Source organism: Rissa tridactyla, chromosome 10, assembly GCF_028500815.1.
Source record: "Rissa tridactyla isolate bRisTri1 chromosome 10, bRisTri1.patW.cur.20221130, whole genome shotgun sequence".
NCBI classification, from domain to species: domain Eukaryota; kingdom Metazoa; phylum Chordata; class Aves; order Charadriiformes; family Laridae; genus Rissa; species Rissa tridactyla.
Window position 1 is genome coordinate 19,705,077 of NC_071475.1, and position 23,083 is coordinate 19,728,159.

At 46.3% G+C, this 23,083-nt stretch overlaps 1 protein-coding gene across 3 annotated transcripts in view; it reads right to left on the reverse strand.

Moving 5' to 3' along the window:
* The window catches only part of RBM6 (RNA binding motif protein 6), a 59,029-nt gene that overhangs the window by 18,891 nt on the left and 17,055 nt on the right, over positions 1-23,083 (reverse strand). For all 3 annotated transcript variants that reach the window (XM_054215916.1, XM_054215914.1, XM_054215913.1), the window contains exon 6: positions 16,938-17,011. In XM_054215916.1, the coding sequence (XP_054071891.1) occupies positions 16,938-17,011 (74 nt within the window). The remainder of the gene's footprint in view (positions 1-16,937; positions 17,012-23,083) is intronic.

Consider the following 23,083-nt stretch of genomic DNA (forward strand, 5'->3'; position numbering starts at 1 on the left):
CCCTCAAAACTGGCAGTAAACACACACAATTGACTCACCAGTGAAGGGTTTCAAAGGCCGCGCAGCTCTGCAGTACTAGAACACCGAGCTCTCAGCCATGGAAATCCCTAGATTTCCAAGGGCACGAGCAGCTTCTACTGTTTTTTCCTGAATTGCAAATTCATCAAAACAGAGCATCAGGACTTCACTGCTGGGAGCAGTGTTTCATGCTACGGTTCGATATCTTTCCAACACAGTTATACATGTTTTTTTTCACTTAGAGGTCTGTTGGAGATGCAATACTGGGTTCAGGTCTAAGCGATACAATTCAGTACAAGCCATTTCAGCTAAAGCCACTAAAAAATCTGCATCATCTGGAATAACAGCCGATGGCCTAGTATGTAAATATTACTGTCAGTAGACTCTGACGAACTGAGCAATCCCACCATGAGGTGGTTCTGGGGAGTTACACCATGAAACCGTAAAGCCTGTTTGCAGAAAGCACACGCAGCAGGTAGCAATGTCTCAAAGCCCTTCATTGAGCGGGGACAAAACCCACAAGAACAGGTTACTTCAAGAGACAGAAAGAAAAAGGGAAAATCCCTTAGCCATGATACTCGTGGGTGATGAATTCTAGAAGTACTTTGGAGACTGCGTGTCAGCTGGGCACAAGGCTTCGGCAATGAAACCCTTGTTCTACTAGAACAGTTTCCAAGCTCTTTGTCACCAAAGGCAGTTAAACCAGAAGCATGAAAAGAACATCAATAAGATCCAAGTGGTAAAGGCAACCCTAATTGTATGAAAAAAACCAGACCACGCTCCTAGCACATGTAATGTCCACTCACGAGGTTGGTTTTAACTCATCTCTTGTTTAACTTCTTTGCAATTGTACTACTTTAGCAAGGAAAGAACTCACCTCCTGCTCCGAACAGAGCTCACGTGGGCAGAAGTTGCACGTGCTAGCCAGCAGGGCAGGTAGGTGAGCACAGGGCACTTTGATCACGCTTCCCAGGGAAGCGACGCAGCTTCTGACAGGGCCAGGAGACAGACTGCGGCAGGTCAGGCGTGGCACGAGTTCCTCACTTCAGCTGCTTATCTCTCAATTAACATTTACAGTTGGCGTGCTGGTATTTTTCATGCTCGTTGACAGCCTTCTAATGATGATGGCTGGGGGCTGAGGAGGGGAAGAACTTGCCAAAAAAAGTATCTTTATGCTCTCCAAGACCGAGACGACAGAGGAATACAAATCGTCAAAGTTTTTGCTAACTGTTTCTCTGAAAAAAATTCAGAGCATCCAAGAGTGACCTAGAAAATTTGAGACGTGGAGAGCTTTTGGAGCACGGCACACTCCCTCAAATCAAACCAGGCTTTTGCTTTAACTGAATTTGGCCAAATGGTAAAACCTTCAGTAAAATCTCACTTCGGAACATCTTAACAATGAGCTAACAGCTCTTCAAGCTTTCCACCCCATGGGTCATGCTTCAGCAGCTACCACAGGGGCTGCCAAACTACACGGAGACGTGGATGCAGCGACCAGTGCTGCTGTGGAAGGCTGTGGAGGAAGCTGGCGTCTGCTCCAGCTCCTCCAGTGGGATGGCAACCACGTGCCACTGTCCCTTGTCACATGAAAAGCCATGGGTACCTGACTCACTGGAATAGCAACCATCAGTCCCAGCTTTACAGATGACACACCTGGAGCGGCGCAGATCATTTTTGGAACAGGGTCAAGGCTCAGCTCTGGAGCCCCCAAATCCACGAGGATTAACAAGCCAAAGTCTTCTCTGCAACCAAGGGAGCGCAGGAGGTGCCTGCACCACAAGCGAACCATATTCAGATCTCCTCCAGCGGCTGGCTCGTGCAGAAAACCAAACACCACTTCAGCTAATTATTTCCTTACATTGTTCACAGTTTGATTAAATGGAAGACATCTGTGCCATGGACTGAAAGGTCCTGGTATCTTTCTTCCTGAGTAATAACTAAGTCAGAAGACTGACATGGTTCCACACGTTGAAAATGAACAGAAAATATCATTTGCAAACAGATATAAAATTGCATACAAAGATTATGACAAAAGAATGCTCATGGGCAGCACAGCAAAGCAGTCACATTAAAATTCCGGAATTAACCTCATTCCCATGATGTTAATTCAGCCCTCTTATGCATATTTACTATAATTAGGATGGTTATTCAAAAATCATTATACATCCATCATTTAAAAATTATTTAAACCGATTCACGACTGGTGTTTGTTGCCTTGGGGAGGCTCAGACAGCACCCCAGGAGGCTGCCTGGGAATGCAGGAGGAGCCCATGGTCCCAGCAGCGCCTCCCAGATGAGTGAGCTCTCACCAGCCCCGGGGTATTTTCCAGCCCGGCCTCCAAACGCACTGGTCAGCACAGCACAGGGAGGCAAGCGGCTGACAGCAGAAGTTGAGTTATCTAATTGTAACCGCACATCAGACTGCTTTTTGAGTATGAGACTCCTACTTGAGTATGGATTATAAATGCAAATATAACAACCCCAACCGCAACACAATGTAAATTACAGAATGGCACCCTGTTTCACTGGCGTGGTTCTCGTCTCTGTGCAGAGGGCGGAGGAAAGCTGGCAGGGAGAGCGCAAAGCTCTCTCCCTTAAGGTAGTCACCTTCCAATAAAGCAGGCAGACGGGGCCAAACGCCAAAGGTCCCTCTAACCCACACGTCCCCAGCTGCTCGTGGAATTCCGGAGGCAGCAGCTTCCCGGGACGGACGGAGCAGAGGGCCAACACCAAGACACCTGGGAGGATAAGAGACCAGCTGGATATATTTCAAAACAAGATCATCTCAGCCACAAAAACTGGCTTCTCATCCCGTTTTTTCCATATGCCGAAGTTTTTATCTCCGAGCTCTTTGGCAGCTGCTGTACAAGGGACTCTACAGAGCAACAGGCAGTACATCTGCTTACCTTTGACAAAAAGCAGATGAGAAAAGCTGTGAACCCACAATCCGTCTGTAATTAAACATTTAGAAAACAGTGTAACATGGAGAGATGAAGAAACGAGAGCAAGGCAGCCTGCTGCAGGGTATTGCAGCAATCTGGCATTTCCTACAGGAATGGTAACTACAAGCAAATTCCCAGTATAGGGGAACTTTCCCCAGGGCACTCAGCCCCCTTCTCCAACTCCCTAACCATTTGCAGCTCAGGGACTTCTTTTTATTGGCCTGATCTATCGGTGTCCAGCATTCTACTGCCAAGTAGCTGACAGCCAAAGCAGAAAATTCAAAACAATACAGGGGAAAACGATGGTCTGACAAATGGTGGACCCCTAAGGAATGGCTACACCACCAAGTGGATCCAAACAACCTTACTGTGTTTTATCATTACAGGTCTCTATCAAGACTAACACTGAGATGAATCTTGCACAATAGTTGTGTTAGTGGTCACCTGGAAAGGAGGATGTCTGGCTCCTGGGCATCAGCGATGCCGAAGAGCTCAAGCCAGGACAACGTGGCATCACCTTGAAGCATTCAACAGTAAGACAATCATCTCAACAGTGATCTGATGCCAACCAGCATGGCATGCTATGGGCTCACGGTCTTCAAGGTCAGGGGAGGCATGAGACAGAGAGCCCAAAGATGTCATCATCAATCCCGAGTTAACAGAACGCAATTTCAGGTATAGCACTGATGGTCACTAACACAGAACTGAGGCATTAGGAGGATAACTTAGAGAGTCCTAAAGATGTAGTAGCTAAATAAAAGAGATTTTTTATTTATTTATTACTATTTATTAGTAATCTATTTATTTATTAGAGATTATTTATATGCAAGGATTATTTTATCCCAGATAGCACTCCGTGCCTCTTTTTCAAACTCCTTTCATAGAAAACCCATTGCCCACTTGCACTGCGACCATCCACCGTGACACACAAGTTTCCATTTCCACTTGCTCCTAAAACAGCCCTCCTCAGGCCTCCCCGTCTGCCTGGTTATCCAGGTTATTTGTCCTTTAGCAGAAGATGCCTGTCTGCATCCTTTGAGTACCTTATTTCCACAGACACCCCATCTAGGCTGCTGCGACACCTCCAGTTTTCTTCCTAGAATTTCTAAATTCCCTGGATACCAGCCATACTCTTTTTAAGCTAGTCCCAGTATCTTTCTACAATTCACATCCCCCCACTGATACCCTTTTTGCAAATATACACAGAAATTGCCTTTCAGACTATGCCGGCTCCCCACGTTTTATTGCCTGAATTTTGAACTCCAATTCACTTCCAAGTTAGAACTCCCAAAGTGCGTATTTTTTAAACACAGCATTTGCTTCACTTGTCAGCACACTCAGTCCTGCTCTGAGAATACCACCAAAACAGTCGGTACAGGCAAGCTCCCAACAACGGCTCCAGGAAGGATAACAGTGATGTGTCACAGCTTGAGAAAACACACAATGTGCTGAGGACTTCACTTGCCCTAGGGCCAGCTTTGGTGGCAGATGATACGAACGCCTCCTGCATTTCACCCTTTAAGGAGATTTCAACGCTTCTAAAAGTTTTATTCGATCCAGCGAAGCGAAGTGGACCTTCTACCTGCCCTGGTGTCTCCCTGTCCAGCTAATTCTAATTTCCAGCTTCCCTCACCCCTCTGAGGAGGGCACCTTTGCAGATCAGCATCACAGGATCACTGGAAAAATGTGCAAATTTTAAAATGAAAGCTTTTCCTATGCAGTACGAAGGGGTCAGAAGAGGATTTCTAGAGTTCAGATAGTGAGGGTCTGGGTGTATCAGGAGATAACAGCTCCAAGGGGAACAATTTCTGCGCTCTGGCGTTAACTGGTTGTGCTCCCATTCCACAGCTAAAGACAGGCACGGATGGTTAAGGAGGTAAGCTAAGAAAGTCACCCATATCAAACACTTGCTCTGGTGCCCAAAAAAAGTATGAAGCAGCTTGAATCCTCTATTTGAAGAGCACGCTTAAACTACCAAAACTTAAGAGTATTTAAATATTTAGCATATCGAGTATCATTACTCACAGACGGCTCTGGGGAAGGGTCCACGTGGTTCTGCCTCATCTATATTCCTTTTCTGATTCATCATGGTCTGTTGCCTGGACTCTGTATTTGAACAACAGCTGCTTCAAAGACTCCCTTTGCTCCCAACACAGCGATTTCCCTTCTCCCTCCAAAATGCTGCTCTAGGGCCTGGACATATTTCTCAGTACTTCTGAGAAAGGCTACTTCTTCCTCAAAGGTCATCTCATCCCATAACACTGTTAAACAATATAAAGATTAAGGCTGTTAGCACAATGCACTAATTCACCCCAGGACCTTCCTGCGCATTTCCCCCAGGGGTACCTTACAATTAGCAACGGCCACACGGAAACTGGGAGAACAATGAAGAAAGGCCCAGCTCATAGATTTGAAGCACAATATCAAAAGCCTAAAGAGTAATCCCAATGCAAAATCACGCTGGAAAAAGGTCAGGCTGGAAAGCTCTGCCTTAAGGGGGTAAATTTATTCCTGGACTGTTTGATTAAGCATTTAAAGACCCCACACCCAACCAAAAGCATGTCCTTTTGCTGGAGCATGTAACCAGGGAATTACACACCAGTTCCAACACGGCTTGACCTGCGTGCTGACCAGAGCGCAGGATGTTCTGCGCAGCAGTACGTGTTCGCTAAGAACAGGCCAACTGTAAATGGGGAAGAGAGCAGTGCAGAGGCTCCCCCGGCCGTGCCTCCAAACTCACTTTTGCGCCCACTGAATTAAGCACTGGGAGCCTTCATTGGTAATTCTTTCTCTGCAGCCAGTGCTCAGACAAGCTCCCAGCAGGACAGCCTCTCTGCTGAAAGGAAAAGACCTAAAAACCCTGGGAAAAGGGAGCAGCTCTGGATGAGAAGAGGGTTTTGTCCTTTGAGACTTCATTTCTCAACATCCCTAAATTCCCAGTTAATGGCAAAAGTGGGTGCCTGATACTGATGCCCAAAGGGATACAGGAAGAACCCTGCCAGTTGCCAGGGAAAATGCACCAGCAGTGCGACGCTTACCTGTGCCGTCTCAATGATGATTCCCAGCATGTCATTGGGACCTTGAGGTGGCCTGCCCAAAAGCTAAATACAGGCTGGCACCTGTACCAATATCTATATCTGAGCAGGTGCTGCCTCTTAAGAGAGCTCTTCTGAGGAGCTGATTTGGGAAACGTCTGCCTTTTGGTCAGTATTTGCCCAAGAAACGTGGCATGGTGTGAGAACAGAGCTATCTGAGCCCTTTGGAAGGAAATGAGTTTCTCCTGCCAGCCTGGCTTGGATGAAACGCAACTTGAGCGGGTGTTACAGCTCCCCATAGGACCCAGCAGCTCCTCCTTTATAGGGGCACTGAGGTTTAAAAGGTTCATCCAGGCAACTGCACTACACAACATCCAGAGGTACATACAGATCCCTCCTTCCTGATGAATTCCCAGAACTGCTGAAGAAAGGAGCTTAGTGCCTTGTCAGGGTGCAAGAGGCAGAAGAAGGGACTCTCCTATGTGGACGTCCAGGCTCCGAGGCTGTGCTAGCTGACCTCAGCTCTTCAGGGAAGTCTGGCCAGAGAGGTGAGTGTGCAGGAGAACAGTTCCTATGATAACCCGGACCCCGAGGAAGGAAAAGAACAGGATTCCCTGCTGGGCCCCAGCTTGGCTGAATCCCTAAGCGACTGGGAAGGGGAAACCGCATGCAGAGACATCTCCTTAAACTGTCACATAAGCGGCATGGTAGCGGGTGGCTCAGGTATTGCTACTTGAACCTCTTCCAGGACTCCAGCGCCCAGGATTGTATCAAGCCAGGCAGAGACCGGCCCACAGCACGTCGCTGCAGACCAAGGGCAGGCACGGAGATACTGCCCGCAGCTCCTCGTGTGCCACGGCCAGCGCTGGAGCACCAGAGAGGCGACGCTTTCAGCTGCTCCTCTCACAATCAGATTCATCAATCATATGCCTGTCACTGAGAGGTGTCTATTAAACATTTTGGAATTCACTTCTTGCATTTAATGACTGGCTTAGTACAGACCAGAAGGAAGAAAAGCAGACAAGGTGAGTTAGTGCAATAGGCAGAGAAGCAGGCAGTGGCAGAGAACTAACACCGATCTCGCACTGACAGGCACAGAAGAACGCCTTGTCAGAGGGGAAAAAAAAACCCCAAACCACCTCAGCTCTCTTCTCCAGTGATATCACAAGTTGGGAAGAAACAATCAGGCTTTCAAAAACCTAGGGCTATAAACAGTAAAATACCTTAGTCATCAGACCATTAATGTACAGCTTCGCACCATGAGACAGCTTCTAAGTGAGACTTCTCAACCTGATTTTATGTGTAAGAAAATACATCTTGGGATTCTGAGGACTTAGAATTACTTTCTCTGTTAACTCTGCTCCTGAGATTCCTGATGGAAAAGTACATCAAATGTTTCCTTGAGTTTTTACTGCCATTCTGTCTCAAATCTGGTACATGAAGCCCATCTGAATATTGCTAATTTCCTGCTAAGACATGGACTGTACATCACAAAAACTAAGCGCTCCCCTGCTGTCTATGAAAGCAGGAGAGAATTACTTTCCTCTTCTTGTTCCAAAGAAGACAGTTTCAGAGATTTAAATACCTAAATCTCATGTTTACAGCTTTGACCCTCATTAAAAATGTAAATCATTACACGACGCACTTGATTTTAGACCGCTGTTGTTTGGGGTACCTACTTCTGGAAGCTGTTTGTTCATCCTGTGGAAGACATAACTAACTTATAGGTGGCCTGAAGTGATGGAGATGCAGGAGGACGCTTGGGTGCGACATCTGGTAGATGTCAATGCAACAGCACAGCAAAACAAACATTAAGGCAGAATGCTTCTTTACATTAGACACTTCGCTGCAACAAGTCAACTGCACGCTTTACAGCTTCCACCTCCCTCCTGCATCTCCTTGTACAAAGTACCTTCAGGATTTTCCTCCTGTGGCCCTCTCCTGGGAGCAGGCATAGCCAAAGACAAGTAAGCTGGTCCTGCAGTGGTACTGAGGACCTCTCAGTTGCTCTCCTGTTCACACAAGCTGGGTTAAGCAGGCTGCCAGATACGATGCAAGAAGAAATTCTGCCCCTCTCAAACGAGAGAGGATCAGAGGAAGTTTATGCCTTTCCTCTAAAGCGCAGAGGGCTGCTGTCTGCCAGCGCCCTCGGTGCTTTCCCACCTAACATCTTTCCTGGCCCTGCACAGACGCAGTGACAGCAATGCTCCTGCTCGCTGATCCTGTTGCAGGCCCGTAGCATACAGTGCTTCTTGTGATCTCTGTAGGTATTAAAGCTTTAATAAGAGTCTTGAAGGTGCCCCACAGCTTGCAGGGGAGTGGGGCGGATAATAACTGTGTGTCCTTCTGTGTTAAATACCTGTTTCCTTGTTGCCTGTGATTGATGGATAATGACACAATAGCCCACTCAGGCGTACCAGCCCCCATTTTCCACTGTAATCATGTTTCACTTTTAGTCAAGAACATTAACAGCCCAGTTACAGTCAAACCGAAACAGAAATTCACAAATAAAAGTTGCTGACTGTTTGCCATAGCTTTTACCTTGCACCTTCAAACTTGAAACACATGAATTTAGCCTTTTCCTTGTGTGATTCTCATAACGTGAGCAGAAAATGGCAAAATTCAAGGTAGTCTTTTTGAATGTACCCCAATTCAAGGCACCCAAACTTCCACAATTTACACTATAAAGGTCCAACACAAACTCAGCTAGGAAGAAAACAGACTGAAATCCACATCTGAAGGGAATTCCAGCTCTCTCACTGTCCACCATAACCATAGTTATGCAAAAAAAAAAAAAAAGTTTCTGCGGAGAAGCAGTCTGACCATCACTATTCTAAGAGAAGGAAACAGTGCTTCTGCCTTCCTTAAACCCCAGAGCGTGTGCAGTTTGACATTTTTTTGTAGCCTCTAGACTCAACCTTTTACCTTCCTGCTCCAGCAATCCAACATCACCAGTGCACCAAGGGATGGAAAAAGCAATCGCCGCCAAGATAGCATAAAAGCATGAACGAACAGGGCCGATGCTGAAGCTAACAGAAACGACTCAGCAAGTGAAAACTGCAACAACGTTTTGGTGCGTTCCCACTTATCACAATAGTCCAGATGGACTCTTAGCGCTATAATCTGGCTCACGTGCTTGTAAAACATAACTGGTATTCCCCTCGACGTCGCTGGGATTGGGCTGAGAAGGACTGCCGTCTCTTTCACAATGACAGGTCTTGTGCAAGCCATTCTGGCTAAATTGAGATAGAATACGGTCTTGCTGTGGAAATGAAGGTTAAGTTGTGCTCACTGAGATGCCTTTATTCATGTAAACTGAACCCGTTTCCCTCTCACTGCCTCTGTGTCTCCTTTAAGGAACTTCAGTCACATCATCAGCACCACCCGCTTCCAAGGGTACCGAGGGAATTTCTGATAGTGCATCTGCAGTTCTGTTAGTCACCAGCTTACTTAAAGGATGACTTCAAAAGCATCAAAGGAAATTAGCGGCATGAGTCCTACTAAGTTCCATATAGGAGCTTGATCAAGGGATTTGACATCTTAATCCAAAATTACCTTCTGACCACATATACAACCTAGCAATTGTGGCAACACACTATCTGGTGTACAGCTGCTTTACCAGGCGCCTTTGAAGCACTTTGATGCTACAATGACAAGCACCTTCCAAACGGTTACACAAGAATATGTTTAGAGTTCCCACAGATCTTCATAGAAAATCAACCAACCACACTTGTAAACACAATAAAAACCATACAATCTGTAAGAGCAGCCAGCAGTAAAACACTGCTCTTCGTTTTAAGGTGAAACTGCACCTATACATAAAATCTGCAACTAAGAGTTCCTCATTGTCACAGAACTGTTCCATTAACACGTCAGGAGGAGAGGACCTGACAGCTACCCAGACAGGGTAGCATCTGTATCCTGCATATGCATCCAAGGACTACGACAAATCCTTTCTAGCTCGAGGCAAAATCTCACCTACAAACGAATTCAAAGGATGGGTGTGCCACATGCCATGTCACTCAGGAAAACGCTTCGCATGCTCACAATGACTGGAACAAAGCTATTTCTTCGGTGTTGCCCTGCCAGAGAGAGCTCTGCAACACAACTTGAGCACTATGGAAGGGGCGGAGAGCAGACTTATCTGCGGTACATGTTGCACTTCACATTCGCATACAGAAATTTTCAAGTGCCCCCATTTCTACAACAGCCATGCTGGGCGCGACCAAAGGTCCAGCTGCCCAACGGTGGTACCTCACTTTGAGCCACCAGCGCAGGGAGCATCCACCACCTTTGGATGCTGCACGGGGGCACGTGGCACCCAACGGGAGTGAGTGATGCACTGCAAGTACTGGTATATCACATCATCTGATCCATCAGCCAGAAAGGACTGGACACTTATCTTGGCAACACTCACTGATGAAGTTATTCAAACAAACTTGAGGAAATCACAATTATTCCTTAATGTTTGCAGGCTCAAGCTTCTGGCATTGTAAATAGAGCATCTATCCCAACAGAGAAATACTTGATTAGCAAGGCATTTGAGATCTACAGGGAAAGAAGTAATATTTCAGAGATACATCATCACACAGATTTGTTAATGTCAACCAGCTAAAAAACCCCAACAAACCCATCATCAGAATATAAACGCCCAGAGGCAGAGCAGTTTAATTTTGGAGAAGGGTAGGGAAGGATGCTTTACCTGGAACAACCTATTCATACAGCAGCCGAAGTGAGCTTCAGCACACAGAATAGATCATTCCGCAATATCCAGCAATATTTGAGTCCTGAGATCATCCTGCTGGGCCATACGCCCCCGGCAGCAACCAGAGATACTAAGAAAGTCCTGCTTACGCATCTGCTGCATGCTCCAAGCAGCTCACCCAGAAGCTGTCCTCTGAGACAATCCCATTACAGAGCAGCAGTTCAGCAGCAGCAAAAGCATACAATCCTCATCACGGGGGTAAGGTGAGGCTGAAGGAAAAAAGGAGGACAGGGTTTTGGAATAAGAGCAGAGAGGTAGAGGGACACGGCAAGCTGGGATCACGCAAGTAAAGCAAGAAGACGCAGCTTCACGTCTCTTCCAGTTAAAAGCCTGCTTCATTTAAAATTCTTTGGGTAGCATGGTTTGCTTCCTGAGGCAAGGCAGGACAGAGTTGCCAAGAAGGTTGTAGTTTTTTATGCATGTAGGGCTAGAAAAAACATGTTGATGGGCAGCTACCACTGGCTGAATGAAGAGCGTTTGAAGTCTTTGGCAGAAGATCTCTTACAACCTTCCTGTGCCAAAAGAAGAGAGACTAAGAGGATTCACACGGCTTGAAGAGTTGAGATAACAGAAGATGTTGAGATGACATCTCAACAGAAGAGAAGGTCCACAGGAGTATTTTCGGTACCAAAATTTTTTGGCAGTTACACTTTACAACAGAAGACACTCTTCTCTGCACAAGGAAGGTCTCTGTAGCCCGCAGAGATGCAGTCAGTCCTTCCGAACAGACAAGCAGACAGTGTGTTTATCACAACATCACTGCAGGATATACACATGCACACCCACGCACCCAGCCCTGCCACAGGTCATCGCAGGCAGATCCGACTGCTTAGTCAGAGGAAAGCCTCTGCCCAGCACTAGGAGCCTCCCTCTGCAAACTTCCGAACGGATGGTAGAGGCTTACAGCTCCCATTAAATCACAGTACGATGCAGTCATTAGTGAGACACACGTGGGAACAAACAAATGATTGACTCAACACATCAAGCCTCGATGATGTAAGACCAGGGTGAGCTCGTGAGCAGGTCACACACTGAATGAGACACAAAAAAACCCCTCAAATCAGCTCTGCTGCCTGGAAATCCACTCATCTGATGACAAGGTAGCTATGGAGGGAACTTTCCATAGGTCACTGATCATAAAAATGACTCCATAATGTGTGTGTTTCCCAAATCATTACCATGTTTACAGAAGAAACACTGCCCAGGTACACAACTCTTTCCTCTATACACACACTCGAAAACTCCAAAAGGTAATCCTGGATATCCATGTAGTCAGAAGCCAGACAGGTTTAATAGGGAAAAAAAGATGCATGGTTATGATACAACCTGAGCAAAATCCACACACCTAATCTACAACAAGAAAAGCAGAAGATAATGGCAGCTGACAACCCAAGGAGGACATATCAAAAGCAAGGCCATCTCCAGCACTCTTAGTCTAACACACAAACGGATTTCAGTATATTTGTGGATACACTGAATTGTCACCACCAGCCTCAACTGCAGGCTAAAGCTAAAGAGATGGAGTGACATTGTCAAGCGCGTGATTGATGGAGAGCAGACAACCCGTGAAAATACACTTGAGGCGGGTGTCATCTTCCTTTACAGGGGGCATTTTGCAGATTCTAGAAAAACATGCCAGACTCCGCAACTCAACATATCCTACCAAAAGCAAAACAATTAATTTTGATGTTTGGACACACGCTTTCTGCTACAAATTGCAACAACACACTCCTTGCACCAGAGGCTTCAATAAATACTCTAAGGCTACAGGTCACCAGAGCGGAAGCATTCTCAGGATAACCACAAGCTCCTTCCCTATTTAACTGGGAAGCCACAGAGTTGTGACTGGTTACTGCTAATGTTTGCGGGACAGAAAGTCCTAGGCGTTGCCTGCTTGTCAAAGCACCAACAGCTACAGCAAAAAGCCTGTGAAGTCTGATCCGTACCAGAGGCCACCTTCACACTAAATGCAGGAAAGCGCTCCAGTGTAAAAGGGGATGGGCTCAGAGCAGGAGAAAGGTGCCGCTGATGCTTCCAGTTGCACGGTGATGTGGTGTGCTCAGGTAAAGCGAGTACTCACAAAATCCAGCCAGGATCCCCCTTACCCGCTCCAGCAAGAAACAAGCAGGGAATGGAGGTACCACCGTGCTCAGCATGCTCAACCAGGACCGCACAGCACTGCGGGAGAAACCGCTCTCCGAAACGTGCCAGCGCTCACAGAAGCAAGTCTTGGAACGACTGCTCTAGCACACGCCTGGAGACCTCCACAATAATCTACAAACTACGTCTTTTCAAAAGTTCATGCTATAGCTCTCCCATTTTTGCGCTCTTACTTAAGAAACAGGAGGAGAAGATTACAAAGATGTTAGTTACTAGCAACAAAAGCTAGGAAATACTCATGCTGCCAGTGTTGCTAAGTTTGAGGCCTGAGAGGATTTGGAGACAATACTACATAATCAGTCAAGACTAATAATTTGCTCCCAAGCTTAAAAAAAGCTTCTTCTGCTTCCATATGTATAACAACCAGCTCGCTCTCAGTGAAAACAGTGCTATCCAGGCAGCAGAGACAGGCTCCCTCCATTTCTCCTTCTTTACCTGCCTTTATGATACGTGACAGTACATGAAGGATACTCCATTTCCTGCCTGATTTTTTTTGCACCCAATAACAAGCTTATTATGTGCATTTCTTCTACAGATAAAGGAGGAGTGCAAAGAGATCTCAACACATATGGAGAACAAAACCCACGGGATGTATTCCCGAAGTTGCCTCCAAGAAGCCAACCTGGTGCAGGCAGGAACACCACTGCAGCGGGGACTACACCAAGCCCGAATGCAAAGAAAACGCAGTAAGACAAATGCCACACCACAACAACCACCTTGCAAAAATGAGAATAAAGGAGGGAAAGGTTATTTAGGAGAAACCATGTGACTTAGCAGATAGAAACCCCGTTTTCCATTCGAAATACCCGTCTCTCCCCAACAGAAAAGCGGCTCATCACAGACAGAAAAGAGGTGTCCTCTCATAAAGGTCAAACAACAGCCAACTCATAAAGACCAACAGGAGCATCACCAGCCATCAGGCTGCAACAAGGGCTGCACCCGGGTTCTGCAAAACAACTCGACAGCCCATCTGCCCTACCGGGGCGAAGAGCCTCCCAAAGACAGCAGGAGAGCTAGCACCAGCGCTTCGCTCAGCCAAACCTGCCGCCCAACACCTCTGCGCCAGCGATAACGGCGAGCCATCACCTTTCACATAAGTTAGATGGGCCCCTTGAGCTGTAATAAATCGCCAACGCAACAATCAACACGGCACAGCAATTAATAAGGGGGGTATTTTTGTTACATCAGCTGCAGCAATTAATACAAGTAGAATGAAAATCCCCTACAGAATTAGGGCAACATAGAAGGATGGACGTTTCCTTATCACGGTACACTTAATAGAAAGCCCCCTCAAATCTCAGCGGTCACATACACACGCTAGACTTACTGAATGGAGGGAGTTGGACCTGGTAAATCTGTCGTTAGCAACTTTGGGAACAATCTTAAGTGGGCGCTGGTCTGGGCTGAGTAAAACGAAAGGATTTCACACTATAGGAATTGTACAACATAGGGATGTGGCCAATTGTTCTCTAGGCAGGGGCAGTTAAACGGGAATCAACCGGCATCAAAGAACGCTGTCTCTGCAAAAGCTATTTATTCCCAGCCTACAGATGACTAAGAAAGAGGCAGGTTGACTAGTGAGGGACTGGTGTCACTCTGGGCTGACACTGTTTTGCTATTTATGCTCTCACAAGCGACTGAATTTGACAGGGATAGCTGGTAACCTTCTGAAAATAACTGAACTATCAAAGAACCTACGTCTTAGCTAACACAGGCTCTGGTTTCTGCAGCTTGTAAAAATGAAATTAGTTCTCAATCTAAGGAGATGATCTTACAACTCCACCCTGGAAGATAATAAAATGGGATATCTATTGTCTAAGGACAACTGAATTGTATAACTTCCTTTCTGAGTATCTCTTATCGGTTTTTACTGAGAACTTAAAAGTCAGCTCCCTTGCAGCAGGTCAGATACAAATCTTACTACCTTTTTTTAAATTTTAATTTAAATAATTAGAAGGCCTTTTTTTCCCATGTTCAATCAAGAGCAAATTAGAGAAATTCACCTATGTGGAGCAATCCAGAGGTCACAAATATACTTGGCTTGGGTAACGAAATTCATACAGCTTCGGTCACCCCAGAAAGCCCATTTCTTGTTTCACTAATTACAAACTATTGTAGCTCTACTAAAACATAGAAGATTGGTATGTGCAGGCTTCCGCAACCACTCCATCTTCCAGGTTTCCTCTGTACACACGCACAGCTGTTCCATATATAGGCAGGAAAACTGGAAGCCTTCATAGCCTGTTTTTAACACGCCCCAGGTAGAGTGGACGGCTGGGACCGTTACCCCCCACTGCTCGCAGGGTTCTGGCAGCACCCTCCCCGATTGCTGGAAGGGAAACGCGGTAAAAAATTATCCAGCCTGAAGGTCTGCTATTAACTGTTGCTGGGGAGGGTCAATGTCAGCGGCAGCTGAACGCCAGCCAGGACATCCTCACGTGCGTGTGTGTACAGTGATTTACTGGGCACCTCTAGGCACTCACTTCAATTTAAGGACTGGTGCTTACAGGCTCTTTGCCGTAGCAACGGACCAAATCTGATCCAAGGCAAACATCTAAGTACATAGGGATGCTCCAAACGGGAGAAGGGGCAGAGCAGACTTCAACAACAGGGAAAAAGAGGAATTCCCAAATTCCCAGGTATTTGGGAATTGCTCTCGCGTAGGGAGACATCATTTCATGCGAGCAGAATTGGGGAGAGAATATGGAGAGGCCTTTGGTTAAAAGGAGTGTCATACATAATTACACATTCCCCAGTGACAACAAAATAAATTGGGAATTGTAGCAACACTCAAGGGGAAATAAGAGTTGTCACTGATGGTAAAAGTAATAATTAATTCTGGAGCCTTCTCTCTCTGTGCTCCCCACCACCCCCCCAGTGGGAACGCACCAGGCTCTTTCCCAGCAACAGAGTTATTTCTGTGAAACACTTTGGTAAATTGCAATACCTCTGTAACTGAAAGTAGAGGCAAATGCAAGCGCTTAGTGGGACCTTTGAAACCCCAGCTGTGAAGACTCATTAACTGTAAGTACATTTTTGCAGATGCACAGCTCTGAATCTGAGTCATGGCTCCCCTCCCATGACAGCGAGACTTGGGATTCAGGTAAAAAGGCTTTAGATAATTGATATAGATTCTTACTCAGGGAAATTAGGAGGAAAAAGGCAGCAGAAAGGAGACTTAAGGGACGTAGTAAAGGAAGAGGGATCAATCACTGAGTGTTTTTTCTTGAGTGATCCATCACCTGCAGTTCCAAGGCACAGGGAGGATGATGCGAGATGGGAATCTATATTTTACCTAACAAATTTTATGCATCTTGCCCTTTACGGTGGACAACAGCTCTAGCCTCAAATCCCAGGTCAGAGTAAAGACTGCCCTTGGGTATTTAATCACTGGGGATTTAAGCCATTTTGCGCTTTTAAGGGCTGGAAACATTCAGATTTACCAGGTACAACTGCACGTAGGGTAGTCCTCATGTCTGCAGCTTCAGCTTGCCAAAGGACAGGATAGATATGGGGGAGACGCACAATTAAGAATCTCTCCCACACGCGAGGCATAAGGAAAAGTGGAGCGTGCAAGTCAGAGTTGACTCAGAGCTGCACACCAGAGGCCTCACCTACAGTCACATGTGTATGTGTGTGTGCACGCACAGCCGGGGGAGGCATTTAATGCTAGCAGAGATCTTTCCGACTGGATTTCAGGGTGAGTACAAAAGCATCAGGGCTAAAACCTGCATTAGGAGTCTGCCAGCCACCAGCCTCTGACTCTAGCCAGCGTGCTGACGCACACTAGGGAGGAGGAGGGCAGACCCTTTGGTGTCCAACAGCTCTTTCATGCTGGCTTTTCTAAGCCTTTTACCAGTTTCTGGAAACAACATTTACACTGCAGTGGTGTGTATTATACAACAGATCTTCCTTTGAATGGTTCAAAACAAACTCATTGGCTTTCCACCACCCCACCAAAAAAAAAAAAAAAACTTTAAAAATCTTCTAGCAGCATTGACCGAAGTGTAAAGCAACCTGGTTGGCTTCCATGCATCCGATGGCCTCTTCCAAGAGTGAAAACTCCACGCAGACATAGCCATAGTCGTAACCTGGGGACAGCATTTAAATACAGACGGGAGTCATGTTAGTGCCTTGTCATAAAGAAAGCCACATTAAATATTCAATTTCCCTTTCCCTCCAATGACAAACCCTCTAACCACCACCCCTCCACTCCAGAATGAAAAGGAGAGAAATCAAGGACTAGCTGGATGATGATTAACCGTGCACTTTATCATGAATGTTAATAGTACAGTGTTCCCACTTCCCCTTAAACAACCCAGTGACAGGCACACCCTTCCTTAGGGCAAGAAATGATTGCTTTGGGGTTTTTTTTTTAATAAAGGCATAGTGATTTTCCATTGCTAGTTTCACATTTTGTGTTACCTTGGAGGCAGTGCTCTCCAAAGCAAGTGTTGATAAGTCATTTTGAAGTACCTTGCTGCAAATGTATTTTGCATGAATAGCCAGCATTTTAATTGGGCAATATTTCAGAAAGAACTAACGTGATTCCTTTGCCTTTGCTATTTTTCCTTCAACACCTGCTTACTTTTGAAGTCCAATCCCTTGTATTATGAAAAAGTGCAGTGGAGCAGGAATGAGAACTCCAGCTTTCTCATTTTGATATAGATGTTATTGCATATATAACAAGAGAGTGTGGGAGCTTAAGTTTAGATGCAAGAAACTAGAGAGCCTTTACTCTTCTCACTCCTCAGAAAGCTGTCAGCTCAGTCAGTGGCAGAAGGGACCCACTGATTCCACCGTGTACACCAGTTACCTGCGCTGAAACGTGATGTCTCACAGTGAAGTGCAGGGTGAACACTACAGAAGCTAAGACCATGCTAAGAATCACCCTTGATGTTGAAAGCGGCACCAAGAACTGAAGCGCTGAGGAACAACCTCAAGTCACAACCTCACCCTTCACACGCCAAGGCCACCTCACTCCAAAACAGTGCTTTCCAGATGATCACGGGCTGACATGCTTCTACATGGACAAACAGTGAGAGGAAATGCTTGGTTCCCTCCTCCTGCTGCTCTTTTGGCTGGTTAGGAGCGAGAGGAAAGCCAGTCTGCTTGTGGATTATACCGTTTTAAGACTTAGCTGTCCTGGTCTTGTCTCCTCTCCTAAAGATGCATGTCTTAACACCGGCACCTTCAAACCAGGTACGTATCTGGTTCTATTGCTTCAGCCCCTCACCTCCCACGGGAAGGTAACTCCACGCGCGCTTCTTTCAGGCAAGATGTTCCAGTCTGCTGGAAAACAGCCCCCATCTCCCCCGCAAGCCTACACCAAAGAACATGTACCGCGCTCTGCGATTTTTCCTTCTCTGTTTCTTTACCATCTTTGTACTTAACCACAGCAGAGACAAAGCCATACAAATCCATTTCATCATCAAACCCTAGTGGTTGTTTTAATTCTGGGAGCTCTTTGCATGCTGTTCTAATGCCACAATCCTGACATTTGCTATTATAACGAGACTCCAATTTGAATCTAGCCCCTCCTCTACCTCACATAGAAATTTATTTCTCTTCCCCATATTATTTTAGTCAATATAATGATACTAGAGGGATATTTATCAATCTGGGTGCTTTTCAGCTTAGTGAAAGATGCCGGCCAGCAGCAGGCCATCTGTGACGGAATGCAGCTAAAGCCACTCGAAATTCTTACATGAAGTGGGCACCTGGAACTAGAGGTACAGTTTCAGCTGGCAGAAACGACAGAACCAAATTCACCCAGCTGTTCCCATAGCATCCATCCTCTGCAGTTCCAGCCACACTAAATCACATTTTGAAAACGAAGCAGCCCTCCTCCTCCCCGCAGAAGGGAGCTGCTCTCCAGGAGCAGTGCTGCCCCTTGCTGGGAGACTGTTTTGCATTCCGGGCAGACACCTCTGCTACTTCACGGCACAGCGTGCAGGCTCACACGGTACATTTCAAAGTCTTGTTCAAACCCAGAACTCTATAGAGTCACTTCTCCCCCTCCTGTTTAGAAAAGGGCTGCATGAATGATATTTGTCAGCTTGTAAGGCTCCTGATGACCCTTCACAGAGAGGATTTTTGAAAGCTGCCATAATCAGCAAGCTAGGATCAGAGTGCTATCTTATTTCCATGTGTATATGAAGTAGGGGGTCTCCTGAGAGACGGAGGGCTAGAGTGTGCAAGTTTTCACTCTATTTCCTCTACAACGAGAGGCAGTTTACATCCCAGTCCTCATGAAATGAATGAGCGGTTTAGATGCGGATTTAATCCTGCATAACACAACTGAGAGCACAACGCTGAATGTTATATGTAGACACAAAAACTGAGACGCTCAGAGGAACGTACACCAGAGGATTGTTCCGAGCATTATGTGGAGACAGTTAAGGGGAAGACCAGCACGTTTCTACTTGTGTACTTTCTTACCTCTGCCCTCCCCGACCAAACTCAACCCCCCTAATAAGCATAGCTGCAGTAACACGTACAACGAGAACCAAAACCAGAAACCGTGGTCCCATATCCTCCCAAAAAGCAGCCTCAGGCCAGATGTTTGGGTCTTGTGGTCAGGCTGCAGAGGGATGCAGTGTTCTGCAGCTCACTGCGAGCTGTCCTTGCACAGACAGCTCCACAGCAGCGGTGTGAGAAGAGAGCAGCCTGGAGTTGCTGCTCCGCTCCAAGCTGCTGCTAAAGATCTGTGGGGGCTTGGCGCTTTCCCCCGCCCCCAGATCCAGCCCTTTGCACAGATGTGACAAGCAGGCTCAGTGCGCGAGAACTACAGAGTAACATCAGCCACGGAAGGTATGGCAGCCCTGCTCTGTCCCCCTGCCCCCAGCTCCACCAGAGCATCCTTCTATTTTAGACCATGATGGAAAGGCCACTGACATGGAGGCCTGGGGAACAACAGCACCGCTACAGAGCGCCTTCAAAATGCAATGTTTGCTGATTTTTCCACAATCCGCAATAATCACATTACCCAGAGCAACAACGCTTGAAACAAAACCAAGCGACTTGAGGCTGGTTCTTAAGGGGGAGCAGCTAGAGAAGCTCCTGCACCAACTGTTGGGGCTCTTCCCTGCCTCCTCTGTAAGGCTGCTTCAGCTCTTTGTGTCATCTGCTGAGCTCGCGTGTTTTTATTTCCGAAGCCTTCACACAGTTTCCCTGTCAGAACACAGCAATTCAGCTGCTGTTACTAGAAGCAGGGCAGGGGATTTTGACAGAGGCACGGGGCCAGGCACCTAACGGCAGGAACTGGTTCAACAGGCGTCCAGAGGTAAGCTGATGTCCCCTGTGAATAAGAGCTCTCGGGCACCCACTGGTATTCTTCAGGTCATAACAGTAAACACAAAGTGATCAAACCAGCAAAGGAAAATCACTGCTAGAGACTACAGTGAGTTGTTTTTTTTTTTTTTACTCAAAGTCGCCTGAATTCATATGCAAGGTATCACCTGAACATATAAATCCTGGTATCTCCTTAATTTGATCCTTCACTGATTAGTACAATACTACAGTTTCAGGATCCACAAAAAAGTAGAACGGAGTAAGAAGCGCTTTATGTTTTGGCAGAAGTATATGTGATCAACACGGACTCTGTCAAAAAGGAAATAAATCAGTATTTCCCCCCACGCAACCTCTGAGCATGCTGCAGCACAGGCACACTGTCCAAATCAACTTTCCAATGGGAACAGTCCTCCAACACTTGACCTCGTCCAGATTTTGGCCCTTGCTTAGCCATAAAACACGCACATCCTCATCTCCCCCCACATTTCAGGTCAACTGCATAAAAGGACTTTTGTACCTCATTTAACTACACATCAGCTGTGCGAGGCTACAGTATCACAGGCTGTATACGGCGGGTGAAAGGAGAACACAAGCAGAGGGTGCACATAAAATCCAGAGGACTTTTGTCTTCCCTTAAGTGCTTCTATGTATACACAATCCTTTACAGATGTTCCCAAAGCACGCTCAGTTGTTTTCTGCACTGAAAATGGGCACCATCACTTAATACTTAGGAGAAAGGACACATTTAGAGCTCCAGGAAGCTGCTCTGCAAACATTTGAATAAGGAGTATTTTGCCTCGGAAACAGATGTGTTTTAGCGAAGTGAATTTTGACAACAAATAGCAGGTCCCCATTAGCCTGCCCTGCTTTGGCTAAAAATCCTGAAAGCCTGGCTTAAAACTACTTTCCTTTGGCTTCACAAAAAAAAGATCAAAGACTCGGGATTTAAAATAAGACTTGTTTCTATACTCACACAGTTTTGACTGAACAACTGATACACAGCAATGTGTCAGTTCATAACTATCATAACACCATGATAGTTTTTTATGTCAAAGATCTAAATAAAGGAAAACACACACTGTTGTTCTGATAGGGGCTGTAAGCAGTGCGAAGACATTAAAAAAAAAAAAAAACAACTCTGGAATTTTAGGAGGCTAAATGAAAAAAAGATCATGTAACTGCAGCAGCGCTGCCTATGCCAAACCAAAGATAGTTTGGAAAGACGGCATGACAGCAACATGACAAAGGCAGCCAATTCGAGAGGTGATCCGGCTCCTTGATTCTAGGAATGACCATGCAGTAAGTCACATTACCGCCCACCCCGACAAGCTTAAGGCATTAGGTAACCTTCAGTCCATGGTGAACCATCACCTGCTTTCTCAAAAACAACTGCTACAAAACCCCTGCCTGCTGTGGTGCAATATGAAGATATTCTCTCTCCTCTGGCCTGGAAGGTAAGAAGATGGCCTCCTATTAAAGTAATTCCATATAACAGGTTGCCAGAAGACACTATGCTCCACAGAACTGCTTGGCCAGCTGTGAAGCTGGTGGAGGTCCCTGCATTTGCCAGGTGGAGCAAAGCAGCGTGAGGGCAGAAGACAATGACAACGGAAATTCCATAGGCAGAGAGCTTCTCAACCATCCCAAACACCACTTCACTTGATGAGGCAGAACATTAGCAGTTTTGGGCACTTCTAGGACTCAGAGATAGAACATTAAAGCAGAGCCATGGCCAGCCTGCTGAAGCAAGGACATTCTTGCTGCTTGCTCTCTCCAGGGACAGCATGACAGAGCAGGGTGCAGCTGAGGAAATCCTCTACGGAGGTTCATCTATGTTAGAGAAGAAAGTTCTATTGCTTCAAAGGCAACTACGGCATAAAGTATGGAGCGAGTATGAAGGACACCCACATCCCTTGAAGGAATCTGCAATCTCACACGCTCGGATAGTGGAGACAGGATTTTGCACACTGTTCTCAGAGAATCTGCTCTTCCTTAATTGATAGGAAGACTTACCTCACCCGTGGGAGACTTTGGCAATATGCCCATGACCCCATGCACAAGTTTTTCTGTTCCCTCCATGAAAGATGCAGATGTAGTTCATCCATATTAAAGAGCGAATACCTCATTGCAAGAAATTACTGGAAAACACAGGGCTTTCTCTGTATCTCTGTGCTATTACAGTGTACTATTATTAGCAGGCGTAATACATTTGATGCTTCCAAGAAGCCAGGAGCTCCTGAAAATGCACAGTTGTGGCTGTACCTGTGAGTCCTGCCGTTGCGGTGAGGATGGGCAACAGCGTTTTGCCTTCCGTGGCGAGCAGAGAAAATAAAGCTGTCTGCACAGTCTGAAAACCTGGAGGGCACCCCCGTAGCATGGCAGGGAATGGCGGCAATCTATCTCTGCTTATGCCAGCCCAGAAGCCAAACCCGAGAACTCTCTCAATACCAGCTGGTGGATTCTGAGCGTCCATAAATTTGTCAGATCTCTTTACTGCTCAGATAAATTGGTCTTCAGAGCTACTAAAGCTGAAGAGCTGTACCAGAAAAGCTTGCTGCTGAATACTAAACAGGACAATCTGCAACAAGCCCTATCCCCAATGCCTTTCAAAGGCTGGGCATTTACAAGCCACACCTGGCTGCTGGAAAAAGGCCTGCCACTTTGTACTGTCACCCTTTATAAAAAAGTATGCTCTTATGCACTCATTCATGCCAGCGCTGCACAAGAGAACGGCACTGAAACCACAGGAGATGAAATGCAGCTGTATTCTGAAAGGTAGAATGCTACAGTCCATTCTCCTCCCTCCCTCCAAGAGGACAAGACCCAGAAAGGACCTGCCCTGAGATGCCCTCAAAGGCAGACACAGGCAG